Raw genomic sequence first — 24,330 nt, 5'->3', positions numbered from 1 at the left:
TCTGAGACCCACAATGGCATGGATGGACCTGATGGAACTTCACAAACTGCAACAACAGCTAGAAGGACTTTTCCAAATAGAAATTAATGGACAATGGAAAAGAGAAACAAAGAAATCAAACTATTTTCAGAGACTGTGGACAGTAGTCTTAACTATGAATCTGGTGAAATTCATTTAACTAATCTTCACAATAATTTTACTAGGGTAATAGTGTCAGACAAGAGAACATGCATTACAACAACTCTAAATCACTTCTCCATTTTTATTGATAATAACCAGACATTCTGTCCAATTAATGATCACTGATATGCTGCAATAAACATCTTCATCGAGATCTTCATCGTCCTCATCATTTTTCTTACAAACTTGATTTCCATGCCATTTTTTTTTTCAGGCCAAACTCTTGTCGGTTATACAGTATTATAAGTCGCATACAAATATTTATTGCCAGCAGCCCTCACTCCACATTTTCTGGTTTGTTCACATTAAGGCAGTATCTGAGGATGAGAAAGATAACTGCCTGCAAAAGGATCTGAATTTAGAACGTTTCACAGTCCGATGAACAAGAGCCACTAGAACAGGTTATAAAAACACAGCTCACGTTTTGATTGTCCTCTCGTCATTCAAAATGTGTGTGAGTGTGTGTGATGGCTTGTTTTTCTGATTCTAGGCAACCCAGTTTATATACAAAGCCTCAATCTACTGTGAATCTCAAATCCCAGTTGTTAACTGAGCTGAAGGTTTGAGGTTATGACCTAAAGGAAGCTTGAGGATAAGGTTAAATGAATAAAAGTATTAGCAATCAGAAATACACTTTGAAAAAGACCCTCAATGTTCTTTCGTCCTTGTAATAGCTCAAAATCACAGTATCAGATATATAAATATATGTAAATATATATTTGATTTGTTTCTGAGATTCATAGCAAATGAAAAAAATAGACAACTCTATGCATTAAAGATTTTATTTTTTTTTGCAATTCAGAAATAATTTTCCCCAGGAGCCAGATTATGTTCAGCAACACAGGACTTTTCTTCTTTCTCACATATTACACATTATCATAGATTATACATCATTGAATTAGTCAAAAGCTCAATTTTTTTTTTACTCAAATGTATTGTTCAGGTATGTAAGCCTGGGGGTCAACCCATTTTGTATGAAAACTGAATAATTGATTCAAAGCATGGCACATTCAAACCAAATATAATTGCACATGCTGTTTTAGGGCAATTAAAGTGGAATTTCTGAAAACATAATGATTATTATGGGATTTGTATAATTGAGGGCTAAGGCTAGAATGAGTTTTGCCTTGTTTATATTTTGGAGGATGAGTCTCATAAACGAGTCTTGGCGGTTTAGGAATAGCACTGTCTTGTGGGACCAGAGTTCAAGCAGCACACGCATTTACATGAATAAATGTGCCAGTGATTATTAATGCTTTGTTATGTCTTAAACAATTCTAATACTTCTTATCTCTAAGGGCTGAGCTTTGGCACAGACACTCTTCACAGATTCAAGGTAATTTTTCAGGACTGTTGCGTATAATTCTCTTGGTTTTTGTTTTCTTTTTGTTGTGCAGTGTGTATGGATGCCCCTTGGCTAAGAAAAGGAAAACCCAAGAGAAACCTCCGCAGGAGCCAGCTTCCAAACACCGTCCATTTCTAACCATGGCTGATGGAGAGCCCACCATGTATGAAAGCTATGAGGCCATGGAGGAGGGAGAGGAGAGGGAACAGGAAGAAGTAGAGGAAGTGGAAGAGGAGGAGGAAGGGGACGATGAAGAAGAGGAGTGCTCAGATGACAATGAGGAACCGGGAGAGGAAGAAGAGGACGAGGAGGAAGATGGAGAGGTGGAGAGAGAGGAGGTAGAGGAGATAGAGCAAATGGAGGAAGAGGTAGAAGAAGATGAGGAAGTTGTGGAGGAGGATGGGGATGATGAAGAGCAGGAAGATGATGAAGAGGAGGACGATGAAGATGAGCATGAAGAAGAGGAATACTATGAAAATCTGAGTCATCAGCAAGGTAAGGCTTTTTAGATTGATTGCATATTCTGCTAACATTTTCCAGAATGTTTGTGTAGTTATCGAGACAATGTTCTTAGAACATTAAATAAAAAAGTATGTATGTTTGAAAAATAAAATATCTTATGATTTTTAACCATATTCTAAAGACATTTCTTACTTGATTAATTAACTCATGGATATGTTTTTTTTTTTTTTTTGAATGATAAAACTTTATCAAGTCTGATAATGTTGAAAGATTATTCTATTCATGTTATTACAAGATTTTTCAGAGAAGCTTTAAATGTTTTTCCTTGGTTATACAAACATTCTGGAAAATGTCAGTAGGAAATGTAATGTTTAGAATCAACAGAAAGACATTGCTCTTACACACAGAATGCCTCATTAAATATGAATCAAGGGCAGCTTATTGTAGGTCAACTGACATTTCAGAGTATAATTGACAGAATATGCAGTCATTAAAGTCAATGTTTTATTTCTTAAATTGCCTGTTTTAGTTTCAAGTCATACAGTATGTGTAATTTGCTGAATCAGAATGAAATCTACATATACCCTGCTGAGAATGGCCAGCCTTCGCCATCCTAATTAATGTAAATTTTACAGCATGGAACAATCCAACTCCTCTTTCGAAACTGAGGGAAAGCAGATGTGACTGCTTCCTTAGTATGCGTCTCACCCTCATTCTCTGGTGTCCTCAATCGCTTGTGACAGTGCTTCCAGAGTAATAGAGAGAGGAGGCTCTCTGAGTTATTAACTTTGGCCCCCCTCCTCACCCGCACAACGCCGTTCCAGGAGGTGTCAAATACACTCAGCCCCCACCCCTCCCTGGTGAAAATGGGCTCCTCCTGAGGATATTTCTGGCTCCAGAAACAGAGCACCTCATCCGCTGCTTATCCCTGCAGTCTCATCCGCCTCTGTCCCAAATACTAGCAACACTAAAATCTTTTCAGTACAATTGAGAGGCTTTCAGAGCAGCCTGTGCTGCTTACATGTTATCGAACACGAATATGTCTGGTAAAACATTTAAAAGGCTGCCTGATAATTCATGTACCATATTGCAGTTTCTCTAAAATTCATCTGTTTCTTTTGCCGAATGCTTAAATATATTTCAGCAACATAGTGGCAGTTACCATCTTGCTAAATTGCATTTGATTATTTAAATCTATTTGTACCTGTGTCATCGAGCTGTATGCGAAACCCTGGCGTGACATTTGTCTTAGATTTGCTGCATCAATGCTATCGTTCATGAGACGTTACATTTTCATAATGATAGTGTTCAGGCCGCTTCAGATTATAGAGAGGACTGACATTTCGTTTGTGAATTTATCATGCCGCACAAGCCGCTTGCTGTTACCAGGGTGGAAGGCCCTAGTGTGCAACGTATTTGAGGATGTATTTTTGGAGCGGTTTAGAAAATCTTAAAGGATTAGTTCACTTCCAGAATAAAAATTTCTCGATAATTTACTCAAACCCCATGTCATCCAAGAAGTTCATGTCTTTCTCTCTTCAGTCGAAACGAAGGTAAACGGAAAACATTCGAGGAAAACATTCCAGGATTTTTCGCCATATAGTGGACTTCATTGGGTTGAAGATTCAAATTGCAGTTTCAATGCATGCTTCAAAGGGCTCTACAAGATCCCAGCCGAGGATTAAGAGTCTTATCTAGGGAAACGAACGTCATTTTCTTTTTCTTTTTTCTTTTTTAAGTTATTTTTATGGGCTTTTTATGCCTTTTATTGAGATAAGACAGTAGAGAGACGACAGGAAAGCACTGGGAGGGGAGAGGGGAGCGGGATCGGCAAAGGACCTCGAGACAGGAATCGAACTCGGGTCGCCTTGAGCGCAGCTGCGCTGTATACACGTTACGTAGGTTATGCATGACGTAGGTGGAAGTACCGACCCAGTGTTTACAAAGCAAACGTGCAAAGAGACAAAAGCCCTTTACAAAAAAAAGGTAAAACAATGATGTCGGACGATTTTGAAGTTGGAGGATAAAATGGGATTTTACCTTTTATAATCGAAGTACACAAACGAAGAACTGCTGCGCCGTGACCTTTCCAACGTTACTACGTAATGCGTGAAGTCGGAGACATGCATCGCAGAGCTAGTGCAAGATGAGCATTTGTGGTTAAAAATTATATACATTTTTGTTTTTTTATAGAACAATATAACAATACGAATAATACGAGATAAGACCCTTATTCCTCAGCTGGGATCATTTAGAGCCCTTTGAAGCCGCATTGTAACTGCAATTTGGACCTTCAACCCATTGGACCCCAAGTCCACAATATGAAGAAAAATCCTGGAATGTTTTCCTTAAAAACCTTAATTTCTTTTTGACTAAAGAAAGAAAGACATGAACATTTTGGATGACATGGGGTTGAGTATATTATAAGGGAAAGTTTTATTCTGGAAGTGAACTAATCCTTTAAAGTCTTACCAAGAACTCAAGAGTGCGACCGATATCTAGGATGGATTTCACCCCAGCAGACACAACAGCAATAGGGGTTCGACCCAGTTCAGTGAGGTCTGCACTCACATCCAGAGCTACAAGAGATAATATATTGGTCATTAAATACAGGCCAGTATACATTTCACATGGATAAAAGAACAATTTTGAAAATAAACATGCAGTTTTCTCCATCTCTATGTACTCCTCCAATGCCTCCAGTTACAAAAACAGGAATCCCAGCCTTGTGAGCCGCAATCATTGTGCCGGAGACAGTTGTGCCACCCGACAAACCCTAGATTATCAAAAAACAGACATTTCACATGAATATGTATAATCACATAGTTACAAATAAAGATTACTTCAGCTCCAGACCTTGCTGATGACATAAGGCAAGTCCCTTCTGGACACTTTTAATGCCATTTTGCTTTGTGCCAGGAAGTCCAGTTCATCTGAAGAAAGGCCCACATGAATGCTGCCCTCAAGAATCCCAATGGTTGCAGGGATTGCACCTTCAGCCCTCACAATCGCCTCCACTTCCTTTGCTGTACTGAAATACAGAGGAAATGCAGTCGATTGGTAAATACTGAATCCTTCAGATATGAATCAGTGTACAGATTAAAAGTTTTCCACATTTTATTTTTAAAAACCTTGTGCAATAATAAAAAAGAATGTCTGTACTGTTTTTAAGATAAAGTCATGTGACAACCCTGACTTTAGAATGGCCTGAGGGAAAAGTTCAACATGTTACGTATTTGACAGCACTGTAAGAGATTTATCACATTTCGCTACCTGAGATTGTGAGGATAAGGCATTCCATGTGTGATAATAGTGCTTTCCAAAGCCACAACTGGCCTGTGATCTGCTAAAGTCTCTTTCACATCAGGATGGATGATAAACAGGCTGTCTGTAGGAGAAATATGGAATAGCTGACCCAAACAACACTGTATTCAAACCACTGTACCACATTTGTTGACCAAAGACATGCTCACCAAGTTTGAATTGATTCTGATGTGTCTAGTGTTTGACAAATGATATTTTCACGATAAGGGGTTTTGTCTTGGTTCTCTCTGGACTCCATTCCCCATAAACCCCTGCCTAGGAACTCATTATTGCACCACACCTGTTTCCTATCAGTGACACCATAAAGGTTGCACTCATCCACACACACATTGCTGGTTATTATTTAGCCTGTACCCTGTTCCGAGTCTCTGTGTTTCAGAAAGACATGAACATCTTGGATGACATGGGGGCGAGTAAATTATCAGGACATTTTTATTCTGGAAGTGAACTAACCTTTAAGGTTACACTTTATTTTGAATATCTACTAAGTATTTATTTAGACATTCTACTAACTATAATTACCTTTGCAACTACACATCAACTAACTCTTATTAGCGTATTATTTTTTTATTTTTTTATTTAGTCATTTAGCAGACGCTTTTATCCAGGTTCATTAAAGATTACTCTTGCAGCGGCATTTTGGATTAATTGTAGAGGTTTGATAGAAGTGGCTGGAAGACCTGCCAAGAGAGCATTGCAATAGTCCAGCCTGGACAGAACAAGAGCTTGAGCAAGGAGTTGTGTTGCATGTTCTGAAAGAAAGGGCCTGATCTTCCTAATGTTGTATAATGGGTATAATTAGTAGAGTATTCGTAAACAGTTAGGTTAGGGTTAGTAGAATAAGTTGACATGTACTTTCAAAGTTACTTATAGTCAGTAGAATGTCTGTTGGAGGAACATCAAAATAGTGTTCAGACACAGACTCTCCACTAATACTCTAAAGATTGGTATTTGACGTAGTTGCAAAGTTATTCACAGTCAGCAGAATGTCTAAAGTGGCCTATTAAAATAAAGTGTTGTCAAATTCCTTGTAATTTTTGCATTTAACCAACAAATTGTTCTCTTTTCTCTTCAGACGACAATTATTCTAGAGGCGGACAATCAAAATCCAATCAAATAGTTGAGAAGGACAATAACAATAACAACAGCATTAACAATGAGGAGTATGAGAATTATGACGAGCTGGTGGCCAAGTCTCTTCTCAACCTTGGTAAAATTGCAGAGGATGCCGCCTACCAGGCCATGACTGAGTCAGAGATGAACAGCAATTCTTCCAACAGTGCAGGTGAGGATGACGACGAGGATGAATATGAGGGGAGTGAACAAGGAGGCCATAAGGCAGAGTTGAGCGTCGACTTGGATAGCGATGTGGTACGCGAGACCGTGGACTCCCTAAAACTTCTGGCCCAGGGACACGGAGCCGTGCTTCCTGACGAGGGATACGCAGACGCCGGGTCTGGGGATCCTGGCTCAGCTGGCCACACTAACGGACGGGGCCAGACGGAGGAGAGCGAGGAGGAAGTGTGTCTCAGTAGCTTGGAGTGTCTGCGCAACCAGTGCTTCGACTTGGCCCGCAAACTCAATGAGACCCAAACGTCCGAGCGGTACACGATGGAGGTCCATGTGCAGCACCAGATGGAGCATCAGCATCAGCAGCATCAACAGCAGCAGCAGCAGCAGCCTCCAATGCATCACATGCCCAGGTATGACAGCTGCCAGATGGACCAGCACAGACCCCTTGAGAGGAATTACTCAGACATGGTCAATCTGATGAAACTGGAGGAGCAGCTCAGCCCTGCTTCAAGAGGCTACCCCTCTAGCTGCGCCCAGGAAGGGGATGAGGACACTACGTCAGTGGCCTCCGAACGTTCCGATGAAGCTTTCGACATGACTAAAGGCAACCTGTCGCTGCTGGAAAAGGCCATTGCTCTGGAATCCGAGCGTGCCAAGGTTATGCGAGACAGAATGGCATCAGAACAGATGGTGGCTCGGAGGGACAATCAGCGCCTTCATGGAGAGCACAGCCCAAGGCAGAGCAGCAGTGCAGAAGAACGCAGGGCCCGACTCCATCATGATGGCGCAAAAAGAGCATATTACCCTAAAGGTAAAAATAAAACTTCTAATGAGATTTTGCGTTTCAGCAGAGATTTCAGTAGATAGTTCCCCTTCATTATACAGAATATGTAAGCCATATTCTGCCACTGAGGAAACAAATAAAAAAGGTTATTTTGGTAATTTCTCACAATTGTTAGATATAAAGTCACAACTGTGAGATAAAAAGTCAGAATTTCCTTATTTTATTTCTTTATTTTTGGTAAATGTGACTTTATGTGATATTATATTTCACAATTGTGACTTTATTTCTCCTAATTGTGACATTATATCTCACAATTTGACTTTATGTCTCACAATATGGCTTCATATCTCAAAAATGTGACTTTATTTTTCCTAATTGTGATATTATATATCACAATGTGACTTTCTTTCTCACAAATGTGACTTTATATATTCCAATGTGACGTGCTATTTCTTATTCTGAAACATTTTCTCACAATTACCAGTTTTATTTTTTACTCTGTCACACTTGTGATATATAAAGTCAGTACTATCCTATGTACTTCTTTATTTTTGGTAGTTGTGACTTTAAATCTCACAATGTGGCATTATATCTCACAAATGCAGCTTAATTCCTTCTATTTGTGTTATTTTTCAGTAAACATCACAATGTGAATTTATTTCTCGTAAATGCGACTTTATATATTCTAGTGTGACTTTTTGTTTCTTACTTTAAACATTTTGCACAGTTAACATTTTTATTTTTTCTGAGGTGGAATCAAGTTTCCATAAAGGAGCATACTTACACAAACAGAGATCTTTTGAATATGAATATCATTTTCTCGTCCTGAAAGCTGTTGCGGCATTTGTTCCCCAGTGTCTTGGGTCACTTAACATTCCGTCACACATTGCGCCGATGACATTGATGACTATGGGGTCACTTTGGTGAGACGGAAACATTTTTGGGGCTTGTTTTAAATACTCAGGTCACCCTGGTAGCGACTTCCATAATGACAACAGCTAACGCTGCTAAAATAGGCTGGCATGGTAACATCAGAGACTTACCTTGTCAGGCATGAGTAATGACATTCTGCACGGCCCGTTAAGAAAGCAAATCTCATCCCTTGGATCCCATACATGGTTTATTACCTCAAATCCTTCCCAATCCACACCCACTACCTTTGGGAATGAGCCACCTCCTCTGATATATCCAGATATTAGCAATCAGAAACTACAGGAGCATATCAATATCACATTTAACAAATGTACGTTACAGTGTTGAGGATCCTCAGATCGCCTCTGGTTACCCAACCTAACAGCTCTTCCTATCTGGTACTTTAAAAGGTTCATCATTTGTCTCTGCTCAGATGGAACTGCTTTGTATGTTTCATTTCCTTCCATTTGCTCAATTTGCACTATGTTTTCCATTAAAGAGAGCGTCTCTGTGCTTCCTATCGTAGAGCAGTTTGCTGTTGTTTTCAGTGCACGACCACAGCAAGTCAGAGGGTCGTGTAATTATAGAATTACACCATGATTTCACACCTCGTCTCCAGAAACTATTCTTGGCACTAATTATTGGAGCGTCGTTATTAAACATGTCGAGTGATCTCACTGTTCTGACTGACAGGGAGCATTATTATTGCATGCTTGTGGAGTTCTACAGCAGTTATTTTTGGCTAATAAAAGAGGGAAGATATTTCAAATGTGTTCACTTAGCTAAACCGGTTTGAATAACAGAGAATGCATGTACTGATAAATGCAGCCACGAAAAAACTTATTTTTCTTGCGAGTTTTCATTTGCAAGATAAAATTGGGGAACTGTTATAGTGGAAACGTTAACCTATTTAACAGCAGGAATCTGAATTGGTTGCATGTATTTAATATCAGTAGCACACATGAACACGTTAACCTGGAGTAAAATGTCTTTGTAGAATAAAATGGCATGAGATGAAATCATTGATACATTTATATGTATAATGTAAAGACTCTGATTCCTATTTCCTCTTTCCTATTCCCTCATACTATAGATTGTTACAATAATCACCCACAGATATGTACATATGTTGGAAGTGCTGTTTTATTATATATTATATTATATTATATTATATCATATTATATTATTCATTAGCTGCCATTATATCTACAATTGTCACTAGTACAGAAAACTCAATCACAAAATTAATGAACTATAACATTTTCCTGATAGGCTTTTATTCGCGTGTGGTGGTAGCTATAGTATAAGCGGAATAATTGACTCCAATCCATTGAATTGTTAGGAAATAATGCACAACCATTATCACCTCGGTGTGCATTATTTTCTAATCATTCAACAGCCCTGTCGTCAGTTATTCCTTACGGATTTACATTTTAATGAGAATATATATTTAAAAAACACATTCTACATATCAGGGAATAAATAGACAATTAATTGAAATTAATGATGTAAATCTTTTTTTATTGTCCGACTGATGAAATTCCTCTGTGCCGTGACTGTTACATTTTTCTGAATTGCAATCCAATACAATCTCAGCCACAAGTCTCATTCAAGCTGTATTCTTTATCCAGTGTCCAATTTCAAAGCAAACAGACAGTGTTTGAAAATAGCCGTAACCGGAGCATAAATGTTATCACAAAGAATCCAGCAGGTTAATGGAATTTGCTTACTGTGCCTGTAACAGGATATGCCAATAACTGTCTTTGCTTATAGACTCAAGGGGAGAGAAAAAAGAAAGCAAGTGTCCAACCCCAGGTTGCGATGGCACGGGGCATGTCACTGGACTCTATCCTCACCATCGAAGCTTGTCCGGCTGCCCTCACAAAGACCGCGTGCCACCAGAAAGTAAGCCGAATATGAACGGCCATTTGCACGTTGGTCCCCATGCGTGTTTGCTACATGCCGTCTGTGCTGTGGGCATGTTTTACCTCTCTTTTCTGTAATGAATATGAGTGTATTTCCTCCTCCACCCGAAGCGGTGGCGCACTTTCTCATACGACCAACCTCTGGTTGTGCTGATTGGTGCTGAGTAATTTTAGCCTGTTTCTCAATATGGCTGCACTGATCTCTCAGACCCAAAGCAGCTTTCTCATCACTACCTCCAGTCACACCTCTAATTGGATGAGGATCATGTCACAGGCGGGTTCTGATGAGTCAGTTTACTGCAGGCCCAGAGACGTAGCGCTGCAGGATGTGTCATAGACAACCTAATGGCTCGACTCATTTAATTCACCAAAAATAAATCCGTTTTTATTGAAGAGTGCTTTCTTTTCCTCGTACGCCAATGCTTTCACACAACGTGCATGCCATTAACACATTGCATGCCTAGATTCTTCTTTCACCATATGGTGTGGCCATGATTAACTTTATGATTAACTGATTTCAGCTGGAACGTTTCTTAGGAGCATGTGCATGCTGTTGTCACTGAGCCCGTTCAGCTTAATGGAACACAAGGCTTTCATACTCACTCTGGATCCTTCTAACCTTCTCTTGCCCTCTCCTCTCTGTTTGTCCAAGTTCTTGCAATGTATGAGAATGTTCTAAAGTGCCCCACGCCTGGCTGCTCAGGACGCGGCCATGTAAATAGCAACAGGAACTCCCACCGCAGGTGAGTGGCTGGAAGGGACGTGGAGAGAAGAAACTGGCGCCACTGTGAGGACTGATGTTCCAGTCTTTTTACACACTTTATATAGGGAATAAGAAGAATGCGTAGTTTTAGATGAAGCCTTGCTTTCAGGAAGGAGAAGAGGGACTGATTTGTTTGTGTTGTGCTGAGCTCGGCTGGATCGTAGAAACACATAGCTCCAGGCTCAAATATTTTATTTGCACATTGGCACTTTTGACATGCAGACTGGAGATTCAGGATTCTATTCCCACATGGAACAAGGGACTTGCTGAACTTTTGAAACCTTTTTAAAAAGCCTCTAAAAATGTATAAATAAGATAATATATAAAATATTTGAAATATAAAATAAATATGGTAATATATTTATTTATAAATATTTATTAATATTTATTTATTACATTTAATTGATACTGTATATAATGATACTTTATATAATACAATATCTATACACATACACAGTATATTTTTACTATTTAAAAAAACGGTTTTCTATTTGAATATATTTTAAAATGTAATTTATTCCTTTGATTTCAAAGCTGAAATTTTAGCATTATTACTCCAGTCACATGATCCTTCAGAAATCATTCTAATATTCTGATTTGCTGCTCAAAAACATTTATAATTATTATTATTATTATTGTTGTTGTTGAAAACAGCTGAGTATAATTTTTCAGGTTTCTTTGATAAATAGAAACTTCAGAAGAACAGCATTCATCTGAAATAGAAATCTTTTGTAACAAAAAAAATTATACTGACTCCTAGCTTTTGAATGGTATAGTGTATAATGCTACAAAAGCTTTTTATTTCAGATAAATGCTGATCTTTGGATCTTTCTATTCATCAAAGAATCCTGAAAAAAATGTACTCAACTGTTTTAAATATTGATGATAATAATAATAATAATAATGATGATAATAATAATAAATGCTTCTTGAACAGCAAATCAGCATATTAGAATGATTTCTGAAGGATCATGTGACACTGAAGACTGGAGTAATGATGCTGAAAATATATCTTAATAAATTACATTTTAAAATATATTCAAATAGAAAGCAGTTATTTTAAATATTAAAAATATTTCACTGCTTTGGTGTATTTTGGATCAAATAAATGCAGGCTTGGTGAGCAGAACAGGATGTGAAAAAGTGTATGTATAACATTTTTTAATAATAAAAAATGTTGTTTTCTAAATTGAATAATATAATAATACTAATAATAATAGAAATTGGTATTACTATTGAAACCTATACAAATCTAAAAATTAAAAGCATATGTCTAATTCTAATGAATAATTAAATGTAATATTTATTTAATTATATTTAATTAATAATGATATATCTAAAAAAAAAAATTATATTTATATATCTAAACAGTTATATAAGTAAAGGTTTTATTATTATTATTATTATTCTGTATATTTTTTTAACAAGATGAAAGATGATTTTCTTAAGAATGAGAGCTCCACATGTACAAAAAGTCGCAGACTTACACTTAAGCAGTTAAGATGTGCCTCCATGTGCATATGGTGTACATTCAGACAGATGCAGTCTCCACCCGAAGTTGCTGCAGGCCATGTTATATGGAACAGCTCCAATGGGACAAGCACACACACACACACACACACACACTATTAGAAGGGTTCAGCTGAAGAAAGCAAAATGTATAATAGGGGAATATAACAACCTTGTACAGTATATATGGTTTGTCTACACATTCCTCATGGCATGGTTGTCATGGCAACTCAGCATAGTGACAGCCGTCCTTCTGTCTGTCAGACAGCACTCACTCACTCACTCACTCACTCACTTTTTCAAATTCCATTCCTTTAAATGCACTTGTACTTATATGCTTTATGTGTTTCTGAAATTGCAGAGCGTGGGGGGGTTTTATGTTTGTATTTTTGTCTCATGTTGGTTAATTTTTTTTATTTTTTGAGAATGACTGAATGGTTTCCGTATAACCAGAAAACAATACGAAAATTGCAGATGATAAGAAGACAGTTCCCAGCTATACAAAGGATTACATAGAGAGAGTGAGAGAGAGAGAGAGAGAGAGAGAAAGCAACAGAAAAGTGAGAGAAATGAAACAGAAATGAGGGATAAACAAACTGAGAGGAAGATAGAGTAATGAGAGGAAGAAACAACCAGGGAGAAAGAGAGCAAGAGAGAAAGGAGAAAAAAAGGAGAGCAAGGGAGCGTAGCTAGATGTTCTGAAGCTCAGTTTGCTGTAGTGTGTCTCTCTGAAATGACTGCGGAATCTCGCTGTGAGGAGCTTTCTGAAGCCAGCCAGCCAGAAATGCCCAGCAGATATCTGCAAAGCTTTGCCTTCATACTATAGAACTAGGCCACATGAAATGCATAATTCATACATAAATATCCCCATGTACCGCACAGGATTTTGCAAACATGTTGGAAGTCTGTATTGAGAGAATGTCATAAAAAGCTGACTATTCTCTCTGACAGACTTGTCTCCATATGCTGGTATTATACATTCCCTCATATCTCATTTTGTTCTTCAACTTCTGCTATCTGCTAGGGCATGTGTGTGCGTTTGGGAGTGTGTATGTGTGTGTGCCCTTACATGCTGCTTGTAACGTAATGTTAACACTACATAAATTGCTCTGCTGTTGTTGCAGTCTCTCGGGATGTCCCATAGCCGCCGCCGAGAAGATGGCAAAGGTTCAGGAGAAACATCACCCCTGCGACAGCTCCAAGTCCAACCAGGCGTCAGACCGTGTCCTGAGGTACTTCGTGCCATATGTTTAGTAAAGAGTTTTTGATGGAACAGTACATTAATCCTATTCACATTTACAAGTATTTTTATAGTGCTTTTCACAAAACAGAGTGCATTGCCACTTTAAAAATAATTAAAGACCTTAATTTGTATTTATTCTTGTTCTTTAAAAACGACTTTCCTTTCTCACTGATGCATCTTAAGCTATTGTTAATCAACAGACAAATAGCTATTTAACATTCAGTTTTCATTTTATATATTACATAATTGCAGTAATTTATTACTTTTTTAAATTTATGGAGATCCCACAGTATGGGTACAAAAATAACGTCCCAACCAGTACTCCACGATCCAACCTGGCCAAGGAGCTGGAGAAGTACTCCAAAGCCAGCTTCGACTACAGCAACAGTTATGACAACCAGCCTCATGCCTATGGCAAGAGGTCCCTCACCCCGAAGCACCATGGGCAAGACACCTCACCCAAAGGATATGATGGCAAGCTTGGCTTTGTTATTCTTTTCCTCTGTCATTGAAGCTGGTGAGGTAGAGGGAGTCAGAATTGATAAACTGGTCTTTCTCGAGGGGATCAGATGGAAATAAGATTAGAATTAGTTTTGTACTGCCAGACGTCCTTGCGGTATTTTCCATTAAAAAATAATTTCTTTTCTTTTTTCTATTTTGAAGTGAATGCCTTCTCTTAATAAAAGCTTTAGCTTGGATTTTTCACAGGCAGCCATCGAGTTCAGTGCTCCTTTATTGGAAATCCTACTCTACTTATTGGCTTCTGAAATGATTAATAACCTAGGTACACAAACCCAATGAAGGGATTTCCAATTTGCATGCAGCTCCTTTAATTTAATTATGGCTGAATAGATATTTTTGACCACCATAATACATATGTGTGAAGAATGTATAGATATATAAATCTATAATAACATTTTATCCTATATGATATTCTCTTTTTCTCTTTGTATGTATGTATATAATGCAAGACGTTGCAAGACGTTCTCTTATAAATTAAAAATAGCAACAACAAAAAAAACAAAAGCAGTTATGTAGGTGTTAACCTTTTCATTTCTGGTCCACAGTGAGAGCTGCAGACAGATGTTTGAATGACGCCAGATTTAAAAACCTATCGTCTGGATGTTTATCAGTTTTCTCAAACATTATGTTTCTCCGTCTTTGATTAAAGCTTCATTTTTGGAGGTTTTTGTGTTTGGTAATGTGCAGCGTTGTAGCTCGCAACTGCAGCCCTGGTCTTGATAAATGAGTGCACTTACATTTGTGAAGGAATCAAATTAACTGGAACGATTTTGTTCAAAATGGTAGCAGTTGATTTCACGCCCAAGCCAGAAATTGTAGAGATTTCCTGTCAACAGAATTCGGCGGGATATTTTGGTACAGTTTCATTAGCTGTGCTTAAAATAACTCATTTTCATTATAACTCATGGTTATTACATCAGGACAGTCTTGATTGCCCATAAGGAGCATTACAGCATGCCCTGCAGTGATAATATAGACAATGTTATTGAAATCAGAACACATACCACATCTCGGAAATTAAAGAGCATTCTTGCAAGTGATGTTACTTGCCTGTATGCTTTATCAAAGAAATGCAGTTTTTGATAAATGAGACAAATGAAGAAAATTAAGCTTGGAAAAAAAATTAATGAGAATAACATTTAATTAATGTTAGGAATTAACTGCACTTCATTTAGACTCAGTTGGCAACATCAATTAGTTACACCCAGTTTAGTTGTAATGACAGTTTTGCTATTTGTCTCAATGCAAAATTAGATGACAAATAAGATCAAATGGGAGAGTAGTATAAATCTTGAATAAGTGGTTATAACTGCATTTTAGCAGCTGATTTGTCACCTTCCAGTATTGAAGGATAATAACAGCTCCTTAGTCAATACTAGGTTTCTTTGTTTTCTCAGATTTTGTGTCTGAATGCAGACTAGGGTTTCTCTATGAATGTGGATTTATATAAAAAAGAAATGCTGTATAAATGCTTCCCATACAGGTTTTAGATTTCATGTTAACAATGTGTAGCCCTCTGCATGAAACCTAGATACACTGTTAAACCATTTCTCCCCCTCTCCTCCACTCTCTCTCTCTCACATTCAATTTCTCACAGCATTCATCATGAAACATCAGATCATCTAATAAGTGTGTATGTGTGTATCTATGTTTCTGTCTGTGACTATCTATCTATCTATCTATCTGTCTATCTGTCTGTCTGTCTGTCGTTCTATCATCTATCTGTTCTATCATTTTGTCTATTTATCTATTTTTCTATCTGTCTGTCTTTCTATTCCACCATCCATTCATCCATCCATCCAAGGTTATAGTGGAAGTCTGACCCGGTGTATGTGTATGTGTGCAGCTAAGCGCTACTGTAAGACCTCGAGCCCGGCCAGCAGCACCACGAGCAGCTACGCTCCCAGCAGCAGTCTCAGCTGTGGAGGAGGAGGAGGGGGAGGGGGAAGCAGCGCCAGCAGCACCTGCAGCAAGAGCAGCTTCGACTACACGCACGACATGGAAGCCGCCCACATGGCCGCCACCGCCATCCTCAACCTTTCCACACGCTGCAGAGAGATGCCCCAGAGTCTCACCGGGAAAGGCCCGGAGCTCCTGGCACAGGTGAGGGTCCACAACTTTTTCCTGCCAGATCCTCTCTCATCCTCACCCACTTGTACTGCTAATATTGTATTTTGCTTTCTTTCACTGGGTATTTCTTAGTTTCTCTGCATTGCCTTCCAGTACATAAAGGTAGTGCACCGAAATGAGGGCATGCAAGTTTAGAGTCATTCGGGGCAAACCCCTGGTCCTCTCACAGGGTGCGATTTCAAACAGTGAATGACAGCAGCACCTCTGAGAGCTCTCTGCTGGACTCAGGGTCATCATATGAGCCTAATGGTCTGAACGAGCCACGGTTGCTTTAGTGACACATCGATTTCAGACATAATCTGTTTGGTGATAATGAGAGCGCAGGGCTGGAGGAGACCAGAGGAAGCTGGCAGCTGCAGGAACGCTGGGGTAGTGGTGCCCCTACCCTCTCTCACTGAGACAAATAAAATTAATGTCGATTTCAGCTGTAGTCCAGGCCAAGCCAGCTCTCACAGCATTCCTCTGGGTACATAGGAAAGACAATGACCTCTCTTTAAGGACAATGAGGCAGCAGGCTAGAGGGAGTGGGGATGACAATAAGAGAGAGAGAAAGAGGGACAGAGGTAGTGAGGAGCTGTAGGGCTCTATATATTCACTAATAAGCAGCTGTGCATGGAGATGTAGGGCAGCGCAAAGAAGAAGCTCACACTCTCTTCTTTCAGATCTTTTCTCCTCCCATCCTTTCCCACACTGTAAAAACTGAGGTGGTTGTAGAGTTTTAGAAATTCATCGACCTAATTATAAATATATTAATTGAACGTAAAATGTTGTCAAAATTTGCCATCATTGCAAGTCTAGAAATACTTTTTTTTGGAGTTGTATGCAAATAAATTGTTCAGTGTTATGCACTGCATTTCATGTTTTTTATATAAAAAGTACACTACGATTAAAAAGTCAGGGGTCGGTAACACTTGAAATGTTTTTTGAGGTAAAAGATAAAAAAGTAAAAAATAGTAATATACCATTAATAAAATATTTAAAATAACCTTCTCTAGTTCAGTATATTTTAAAATGAGATTCATTCTTATAATAGCAAAGCTGAATTTTCTGCAGCGCGTCACATGATCGTTCAGAAATCCTTCTATTTTGGTGCTCAAGAAATATTTATTGTTATCATCAATGCTGCTTAATGTTGTTGTCAAAACCATTATATGCTTTTTCAAGATTCTTTGATAAATAGAAGGTTAAAAAGAACACCATTTATTTGAAATCATTTTATTATCTTTTCCGCTTCTGGTCAATTTAATGCATCCTTTCATTCATTCTTTCATTTATTCAAATAAAAAAAAACATACCTACCCGATTCTTCTAAAAGGTAGTGAACACACAGAACAAAGTGCTTGCTGTCTCATAATATGCCACATGACCTTAATACTTTATACAGTACATGAAACGTGACAAGGGTAGCAAACAACTAACTAATCATTTTAAGTAGAGTTACAAATACAGCTTGACATCACCAGACATTAATTATCACACGTGACAACAAAATCAGCAACAACAGTGTAAATAAAGCTGGCAAGCAGTCAAACAATGCAACTATAATAATTATCCATGCCTAAAGCAGGGAAGAGGAAAGAAGGCTAATGGGACTGAACCACAAAACTACTGTTTCAGTCTAGGCATTTGAACACACAATTAATGTTGTTCTCCTTCAAGATCCCTTGCTTATGTTTTTGTAAGTTGAAAGTAGGCATGAAACAGAAATTGCAATTGTTTTTCTTCCCTATCATTACATGTTAAATTACGCAAATTAAAAAAATTATGTGCATGGATAAATAATTTATAATACACACTGCAATATTCCAAAAAATAAGAATTATCAATATTGATTTCATGGTGAATAATATGTTACCAAAAAATACAATTAATTTTTTTTTCCAGAATTTATTAAAAAATAATAATTAAAATAGTAATAATAAATGAAATATAATAATTAAATAAATAAATTAAATATAATATAATATAAATAAAAATTAATTAAATATAGTAATAATATATTAAAATAATTTTTTAAAACATTAGGTTTTTTTTACATGCTTAAAAATCTTTTTAACTGTGCATATGAACCATGTACCCATCCTCATCTGTCATCCTTCCCTTCCGTATCTCAGCCTTTTTACTTCTTTCTTTATTCTCTTATCAATTCTCCTCTCTCTTCCTCTTTCGTGGCAGAGCCCTGATGACAGAGATGGGGATGAGAACGGAACCCTGGATCTGAGCCAGGCTGGAGGGATGGGGGAGGGCAGTGGAGGCACAGTGCTGACCCCCCTGCAGCCCATGTCGCCCCAGCGGCAGGCCCTGCTCAACAGCCAGTGCTACCAGATGAGCACGGCAGACTGCTGGGACCTGCCTGTGGACTACACCAAGATCAAACGCCTGGACGAGGACCACAAGGTGGTACTCCCCCCCACCCCGACACCCCTTGAGTCTGGCTAGAGACAGACTGGTGCACTTGCGTCACTTTACATAAAATGAATTTAGAGGATAGTTACCACCTTTTTGGCTCATTGTATTTGTTGCACCAGAGAGTGTGATCATTTAGAATATTCCATTTTATCATTTTGAAAACATCATTGGAACTTTACATTTGAATTTTCTGTTAACATTCTGAAGCAGAGTAACATTTAAAAAATGTTAAATGAACATCAAAATAAATTAGTTTAGAAATAATGTTGCATGAACAATCAATAAATAATGTTTTTGTGCTAATGTTTTTAGAATATTATTAAAGACCAGATGACAGACTGGGAACGTTACCTGTTAGCTGGGACAAATTGCTTGTGTTTGAGCATCCTGACACAGCAACAAAGAAGAGGGACTATCTGTTTGTCCAACCAATAGCTTGATGAGGAGAAGTGTTCAGGAAACCTGTTTGAAAGCAGTCATTATTTCTGTTAGCAGTAGTAAAAGTGAAATAAATTAAACACTTCACCTTTACAAAACTTTTCAAAAATGTCATTCGAATTAGCATTTATCATAAAATATATAAAGCAGTAATAAAACAGTACTTTCGACAAATGTGACTATAAAAATTCTTAAGAACCGCTTTCTCGTTGGTTTAATCTTCTTTCACTAGGCATTTTGCTTTCTTGTTAGCAGCTAACTGGTTATCTGAAAGACAGTTGGCAGATGAATGCTAGTCATATTAAGATTACCGTTTACTGCTTATGTGTTCAGCCCACCACAGCAGAAGCTTCTGCTTAGTCTTCCCGCTTTTCTTTTCCACTGTAGCTAAGCAAAAGGACCTGTTTATAATATAACATTGTTTGCCTGTGACATGTTAATGGGAGCACAATTGAGTCATTTCTAAACCGTTGCTTGTCCTTGTGTAAACCTTAAACGGTAAACTGGTTGGGGAAGCTATTGTAGTTATTTGAAGGACGGTAGGCTGTTCCTTTTGAAGGACTGAAAGGACATCTAGTGTAGAGTGCTGGTACTGCATGCCTTCACTTCACTGGCGATTATTGCTTGAAAACGGATTTTTTACTCATTAATGAACCACGAGACTTAAACTGTTGCTATTATTATTTCAAAGGGGAACTGATGTTTTTGCTAAATTGTTGGGGAACTGGAAAGAATGCAAATTAGGCTGTATGAGATTTTGTGCTCAGTGTTATAATAACATGGTATTCTTTTAAATGTGGACGCTGTATATTATGTAATTACAGTACTAGCAGGCCATTGTACTATTGTTTCTTTTTATACTGCATCATAACATACACTGAAATCTTTCTCTTTTTTTCTCCATCCTCATTTTCAGGATGACCTGGACCCATTTCAGGATCTATTGGAAGAGCAGCAGTATTCAGGAGACGTGTCCCTCCCCAGTCCCAAACACAAATATGCTCCCTGCAAGGAGAGCAAGAAGGAGCTCCTCACGTAAGCATCTGCACTGGATCGGGACTATCTCCTGTTGTTGACCTTGTAGCATGATTTTGTTATTATTACTGTGTGTCTATTGATATAAGAAATCAATAATTCAGCTAGGATGCATTAAATTGATCAAAAGACAATATTACAAAAGTTTTTTTACAATGTTTTTTTTTTATTCATCAAAGAATCCTGAAATTTTTTTCCCATCAAATATTAATATTAACTATTTTCAGTATTGACAATGATTAAAAAAAAAACATTTTTTTTTTATATAAAACTATTATTAAAGTTAAATGTGCACTCTGTAATTTTTTATTTAAATTGTGCTGCATATCATTCTGGGCTTACTATATAAGCAAAAGCTTTTCTTAATGTATGGCATTTGTAAAAATGCACTATTGGCAGGCAGTCATGATAAATTAATTCAATTCAATTCAATGAATTCAGTTAATACTGAAGTCAGTATTATTGGGCTGGTCATATGATCTTAGCATCCATGTATAATAAAACAGCTTTTGTTAGGCTACTATTAAAAGTGTAAACTTTAATAAGTTTAAACTTATTGTTTCTAAAGTACAATTAATTTATTTGCATATAAAACTTTTTAATGATAAAAGTGACCCTGCGTGCACCTTAGTAGCTTTATTAATGCAACTGTTCTAGTAAACCATGCCTCATGCTTCTAAAATCCTCTCTTAAGGCTATCAAGCTGCCAACTGGCTGACAAGGGCATGCGTGGTATGATGACATCTAACTCCCAGGATCTGAAGTAAGCCCTCGCGCTCTCGTGTTTACTCGGCAGGCACCTCAGTTGACCCTCAAAATGAGATCTGTCTGAGGTTACGCTAATCTGTTTCATGTTTTCATTGCTTGCAGGTGTCCCACTCCTGGCTGTGATGGCTCTGGGCATATCACAGGCAACTACGCCTCACACAGAAGGTGAAGACTCACAAATATGCGCATTAAAAATTTGATTTAATACTTCACGTAATGTTTTGGCCACCCGTAGATTCAAAGAAGTGCAATGAGAAGCCCTTGGCATTTTTTGGTAAATGTGTTTCTTGCTCTGAAGTCTGTCAGGTTGTCCCCGGGCAAAGAAGAGTGGTATTAAAATAATGCACAGTAAGGAGGACAAGGATGACCAGGAGCCAATCAGGTGCATTTTTTAAATTCCTTCAACTATCCAAAGTAACTGAAAGTTGAATTTTGCTTGTTGTAACTTACAGGAGGACTAAGGTTAAAACCGTCCAGTTACTGAGGACAATTGAAAGTGAAAGTGAAATTGAAGTGACATGTGGCCAAGTATGGTGACCCATACTCGGAATTAGTGCTCTGCATTTATCCCATCCAAAGTGCACACACACAGCAGTGAACACACACCGTGAACACACACCCGGAGCAGTGGGCAGCCATTTTTTGCTGTGGCGCCCGGGGAGCAGTTGGGGGTTCGGTGCCTTGCTCAAGGGCACCTCAGTCGTGGTATTGAAGGTGGGAGAGAGCGCTGTACATTCACTCCTGGATCGGGACTATCTCCTGTTGTTGACCTTGTAGCATGATTTTGTTATTATTACTGTGTGTCTATTGATATAAGAAATCAATAATTCAGCTAGGATGCATTAAATTGATCAAAAGACAATATTACAAAAGTTTTTTTACAATGTTTTTTTTTTATTCATCAAAGAATCCTGAAATTTTTTTCCCATCAAATATTAATATTAACTATTTTCAGTATTGACAATGATTAAAAAAAAAACATTTTTTTTTTATATAAAACTATTATTAAAGTTAAATGTGCACTCTGTAATTTTTTATTTAAATTGTGCTGCATATCATTCTGGGCTTACTATATAAGCAAAAGCTTTTCTTAATGTATGGCATTTGTAAAAATGCACTATTGGCAGGCAGTCATGATAAATTAATTCAATTCAATTCAATGAATTCAGTTAATACTGAAGTCAGTATTATTGGGCTGGTCATATGATCTTAGCATCCATGTATAATAAAACAGCTTTTGTTAGGCTACTATTAAAAGTGTAAACTTTAATAAGTTTAAACTTATTGTTTCTAAAGTACAATTAATTTATTTGCATATAAAACTTTTTAATGATAAAAGTGACCCTGCGTGCACCTTAGTAGCTTTATTAATGCAACTGTTCTAGTAAACCATGCCTCATGCTTCTAAAATCCTCTCTTAAGGCTATCAAGCTGCCAACTGGCTGACAAGGGCATGCGTGGTATGATGACATCTAACTCCCAGGATCTGAAGTAAGCCCTCGCGCTCTCGTGTTTACTCGGCAGGCACCTCAGTTGACCCTCAAAATGAGGTCTGTCTGAGGTTACACTAATCTGTTTCATGTTTTCATTGCTTGCAGGTGTCCCACTCCTGGCTGTGATGGCTCTGGGCATATCACAGGCAACTACGCCTCACACAGAAGGTGAAGACTCACAAATATGCGCATTAAAAATTTGATTTAATACTTCACGTAATGTTTTGGCCACCCGTAGATTCAAAGAAGTGCAATGAGAAGCCCTTGGCATTTTTTGGTAAATGTGTTTCTTGCTCTGAAGTCTGTCAGGTTGTCCCCGGGCAAAGAAGAGTGGTATTAAAATAATGCACAGTAAGGAGGACAAGGATGACCAGGAGCCAATCAGGTGCATTTTTTAAATTCCTTCAACTATCCAAAGTAACTGAAAGTTGAATTTTGCTTGTTGTAACTTACAGGAGGACTAAGGTTAAAACCGTCCAGTTACTGAGGACAATTGAAAGTGAAAGTGAAATTGAAGTGACATGTGGCCAAGTATGGTGACCCATACTCGGAATTAGTGCTCTGCATTTATCCCATCCAAAGTGCACACACACAGCAGTGAACACACACACCGTGAACACACACCCGGAGCAGTGGGCAGCCATTTTTATGCTGCGGCGCCCGGGGAGCAGTGGGGGTTCGGTGCCTTGCTCAAGGGCACCTCAGTCGTGGTATTGAAGGTGGGAGAGAGCGCTGTACATTCACTCCCCCCACCTACAATCCCTGCGGTATGAGACTCAAACCCGCAACCTTTGGGTTACGAGTCTGACTCTCTAACCATTAGGCCATGACTTCCCCAGAAGGAACTTTACTATGTGTGTGTGCTTATGTGTGTGAACTCGTCGCTGCTGTGCCCAATGTCTTTAGGTGTCCTGTGCCAGGCTGTGATGGCCAGGGTCATGTGACAGGGAAGTATGCATCCCACCGCAGTGCATCCGGCTGCCCGCTGGCTGCCAAGCGTCAGAAAGACGGTTATGTGAACGGAGCGCCTTTCTCCTGGAAGTCTGGCAAGACAGACGGCATGACCTGCCCCACCCCAGGCTGCGATGGCTCAGGCCACGTCAGTGGCAGCTTTCTCACCCACCGGAGGTACATGAGCATGTGTGTGAGCATTTCTTAGCTAGGCCACTATATAGCAAAAAATCATTTTCTTAATCAGTATTTTAATAAAAATATCACAACAGTCTTAAAACATGATATATTTAAAGGGGTCATATGATGCGATTTCAAGTTTTCCTTTCTCTTTGGAGTGTTACAAGCTGATTGTGCATAGATAAGATCCCCGAAGTTGCAAAGACTAAAGTCTCAAAACCAAAGAGATATTCTTTATCAAAGTTAAGACTCTGCCACGCCCCCCTAAAACGGCTCATTCTAACACGCCCCCACATATCTATGTCACTATGTGGAAATATTTGCATAATGCCGCCCAAATGTTCACGCAAAGAAAGAAGGCGTGGTTTCAGTAACCGCAGTTAGTGTTGAAGCAGCCATGTCAGGGAGACGCTGTGTGTTTCTAGGCGAAAGCAAAAGCACTTTATTTGGCCTTCCGAAAGTAGATGCATTTAGGAATCTTTAAGATGACTTACAACAGAACAGGGGACCGTTTTATGGACGACCGTTTCGTGAACCTAGAACCCTCTGACTTTGCTATGACAATCTGGCGCTTCTGAATCAGCTACTGTTTTGTTATTAGTTTAAGTATTTGCTATTGACTGTTCAAATGCGGAGTTTTGCGCATCGTGTGTGTGTGTGTGTG

The 24,330-nt window shown here is 38.4% G+C and overlaps 2 protein-coding genes across 2 annotated transcripts in view; one reads left to right on the top strand and one right to left on the bottom strand.

Moving 5' to 3' along the window:
- The window catches only part of LOC107693230 (myelin transcription factor 1-like protein), a 61,028-nt gene that overhangs the window by 30,442 nt on the left and 6,256 nt on the right, over window positions 1–24,330 (top strand). Inside the window, exons 6-19 of the mRNA XM_016492532.1 lie at window positions 1,578–2,020; window positions 6,387–7,415; window positions 10,074–10,205; window positions 10,878–10,968; window positions 13,622–13,736; window positions 13,831–13,833; window positions 14,004–14,214; window positions 16,109–16,365; window positions 18,568–18,792; window positions 20,156–20,274; window positions 20,969–21,037; window positions 21,145–21,207; window positions 21,341–21,424; window positions 23,442–23,663. Coding sequence (XP_016348018.1) covers window positions 1,578–2,020; window positions 6,387–7,415; window positions 10,074–10,205; window positions 10,878–10,968; window positions 13,622–13,736; window positions 13,831–13,833; window positions 14,004–14,214; window positions 16,109–16,365; window positions 18,568–18,792; window positions 20,156–20,274; window positions 20,969–21,037; window positions 21,145–21,207; window positions 21,341–21,424; window positions 23,442–23,663 — 3,063 coding nt within the window. The remainder of the gene's footprint in view (window positions 1–1,577; window positions 2,021–6,386; window positions 7,416–10,073; window positions 10,206–10,877; window positions 10,969–13,621; window positions 13,737–13,830; window positions 13,834–14,003; window positions 14,215–16,108; window positions 16,366–18,567; window positions 18,793–20,155; window positions 20,275–20,968; window positions 21,038–21,144; window positions 21,208–21,340; window positions 21,425–23,441; window positions 23,664–24,330) is intronic.
- On the bottom strand, window positions 4,379–5,472 carry LOC107693229 (pseudouridine-5'-phosphate glycosidase-like). The gene is made up of 4 exons (XM_016492531.1): window positions 5,261–5,472; window positions 4,844–5,018; window positions 4,652–4,763; window positions 4,379–4,566 (listed from the first exon to the last, which is right to left on the bottom strand). The coding sequence occupies exons 1-4, from the start codon at window positions 5,281–5,283 to the stop codon at window positions 4,448–4,450; spliced, it is 429 nt and encodes a 142-aa protein (XP_016348017.1). The 5' UTR covers window positions 5,284–5,472; the 3' UTR covers window positions 4,379–4,447.

This window comes from Sinocyclocheilus anshuiensis, unplaced genomic scaffold, assembly GCF_001515605.1.
Source record: "Sinocyclocheilus anshuiensis isolate Anshui unplaced genomic scaffold, SAMN03320099.WGS_v1.1 scaffold810, whole genome shotgun sequence".
NCBI lineage: Eukaryota > Metazoa > Chordata > Actinopteri > Cypriniformes > Cyprinidae > Sinocyclocheilus > Sinocyclocheilus anshuiensis.
The sequence above is the reverse complement of the archived record's forward strand: the minus strand, read 5'-3'. Positions and strand labels throughout refer to the sequence as shown.

Coding starts and splice junctions, on each gene's coding strand:
- LOC107693229 (XM_016492531.1), bottom strand. CDS start 5,283: ATGCCTTATCCTCACAATCTCAG. Junction 4,764..4,843: donor TGCCTTATGTCATCAGCAAG/GTCTGGAGCTGA, acceptor TTGATAATCTAG/GGTTTGTCGGGTGGCACAAC. Junction 4,567..4,651: donor ACATAGAGATGGAGAAAACT/GCATGTTTATTT, acceptor TATCTCTTGTAG/CTCTGGATGTGAGTGCAGAC.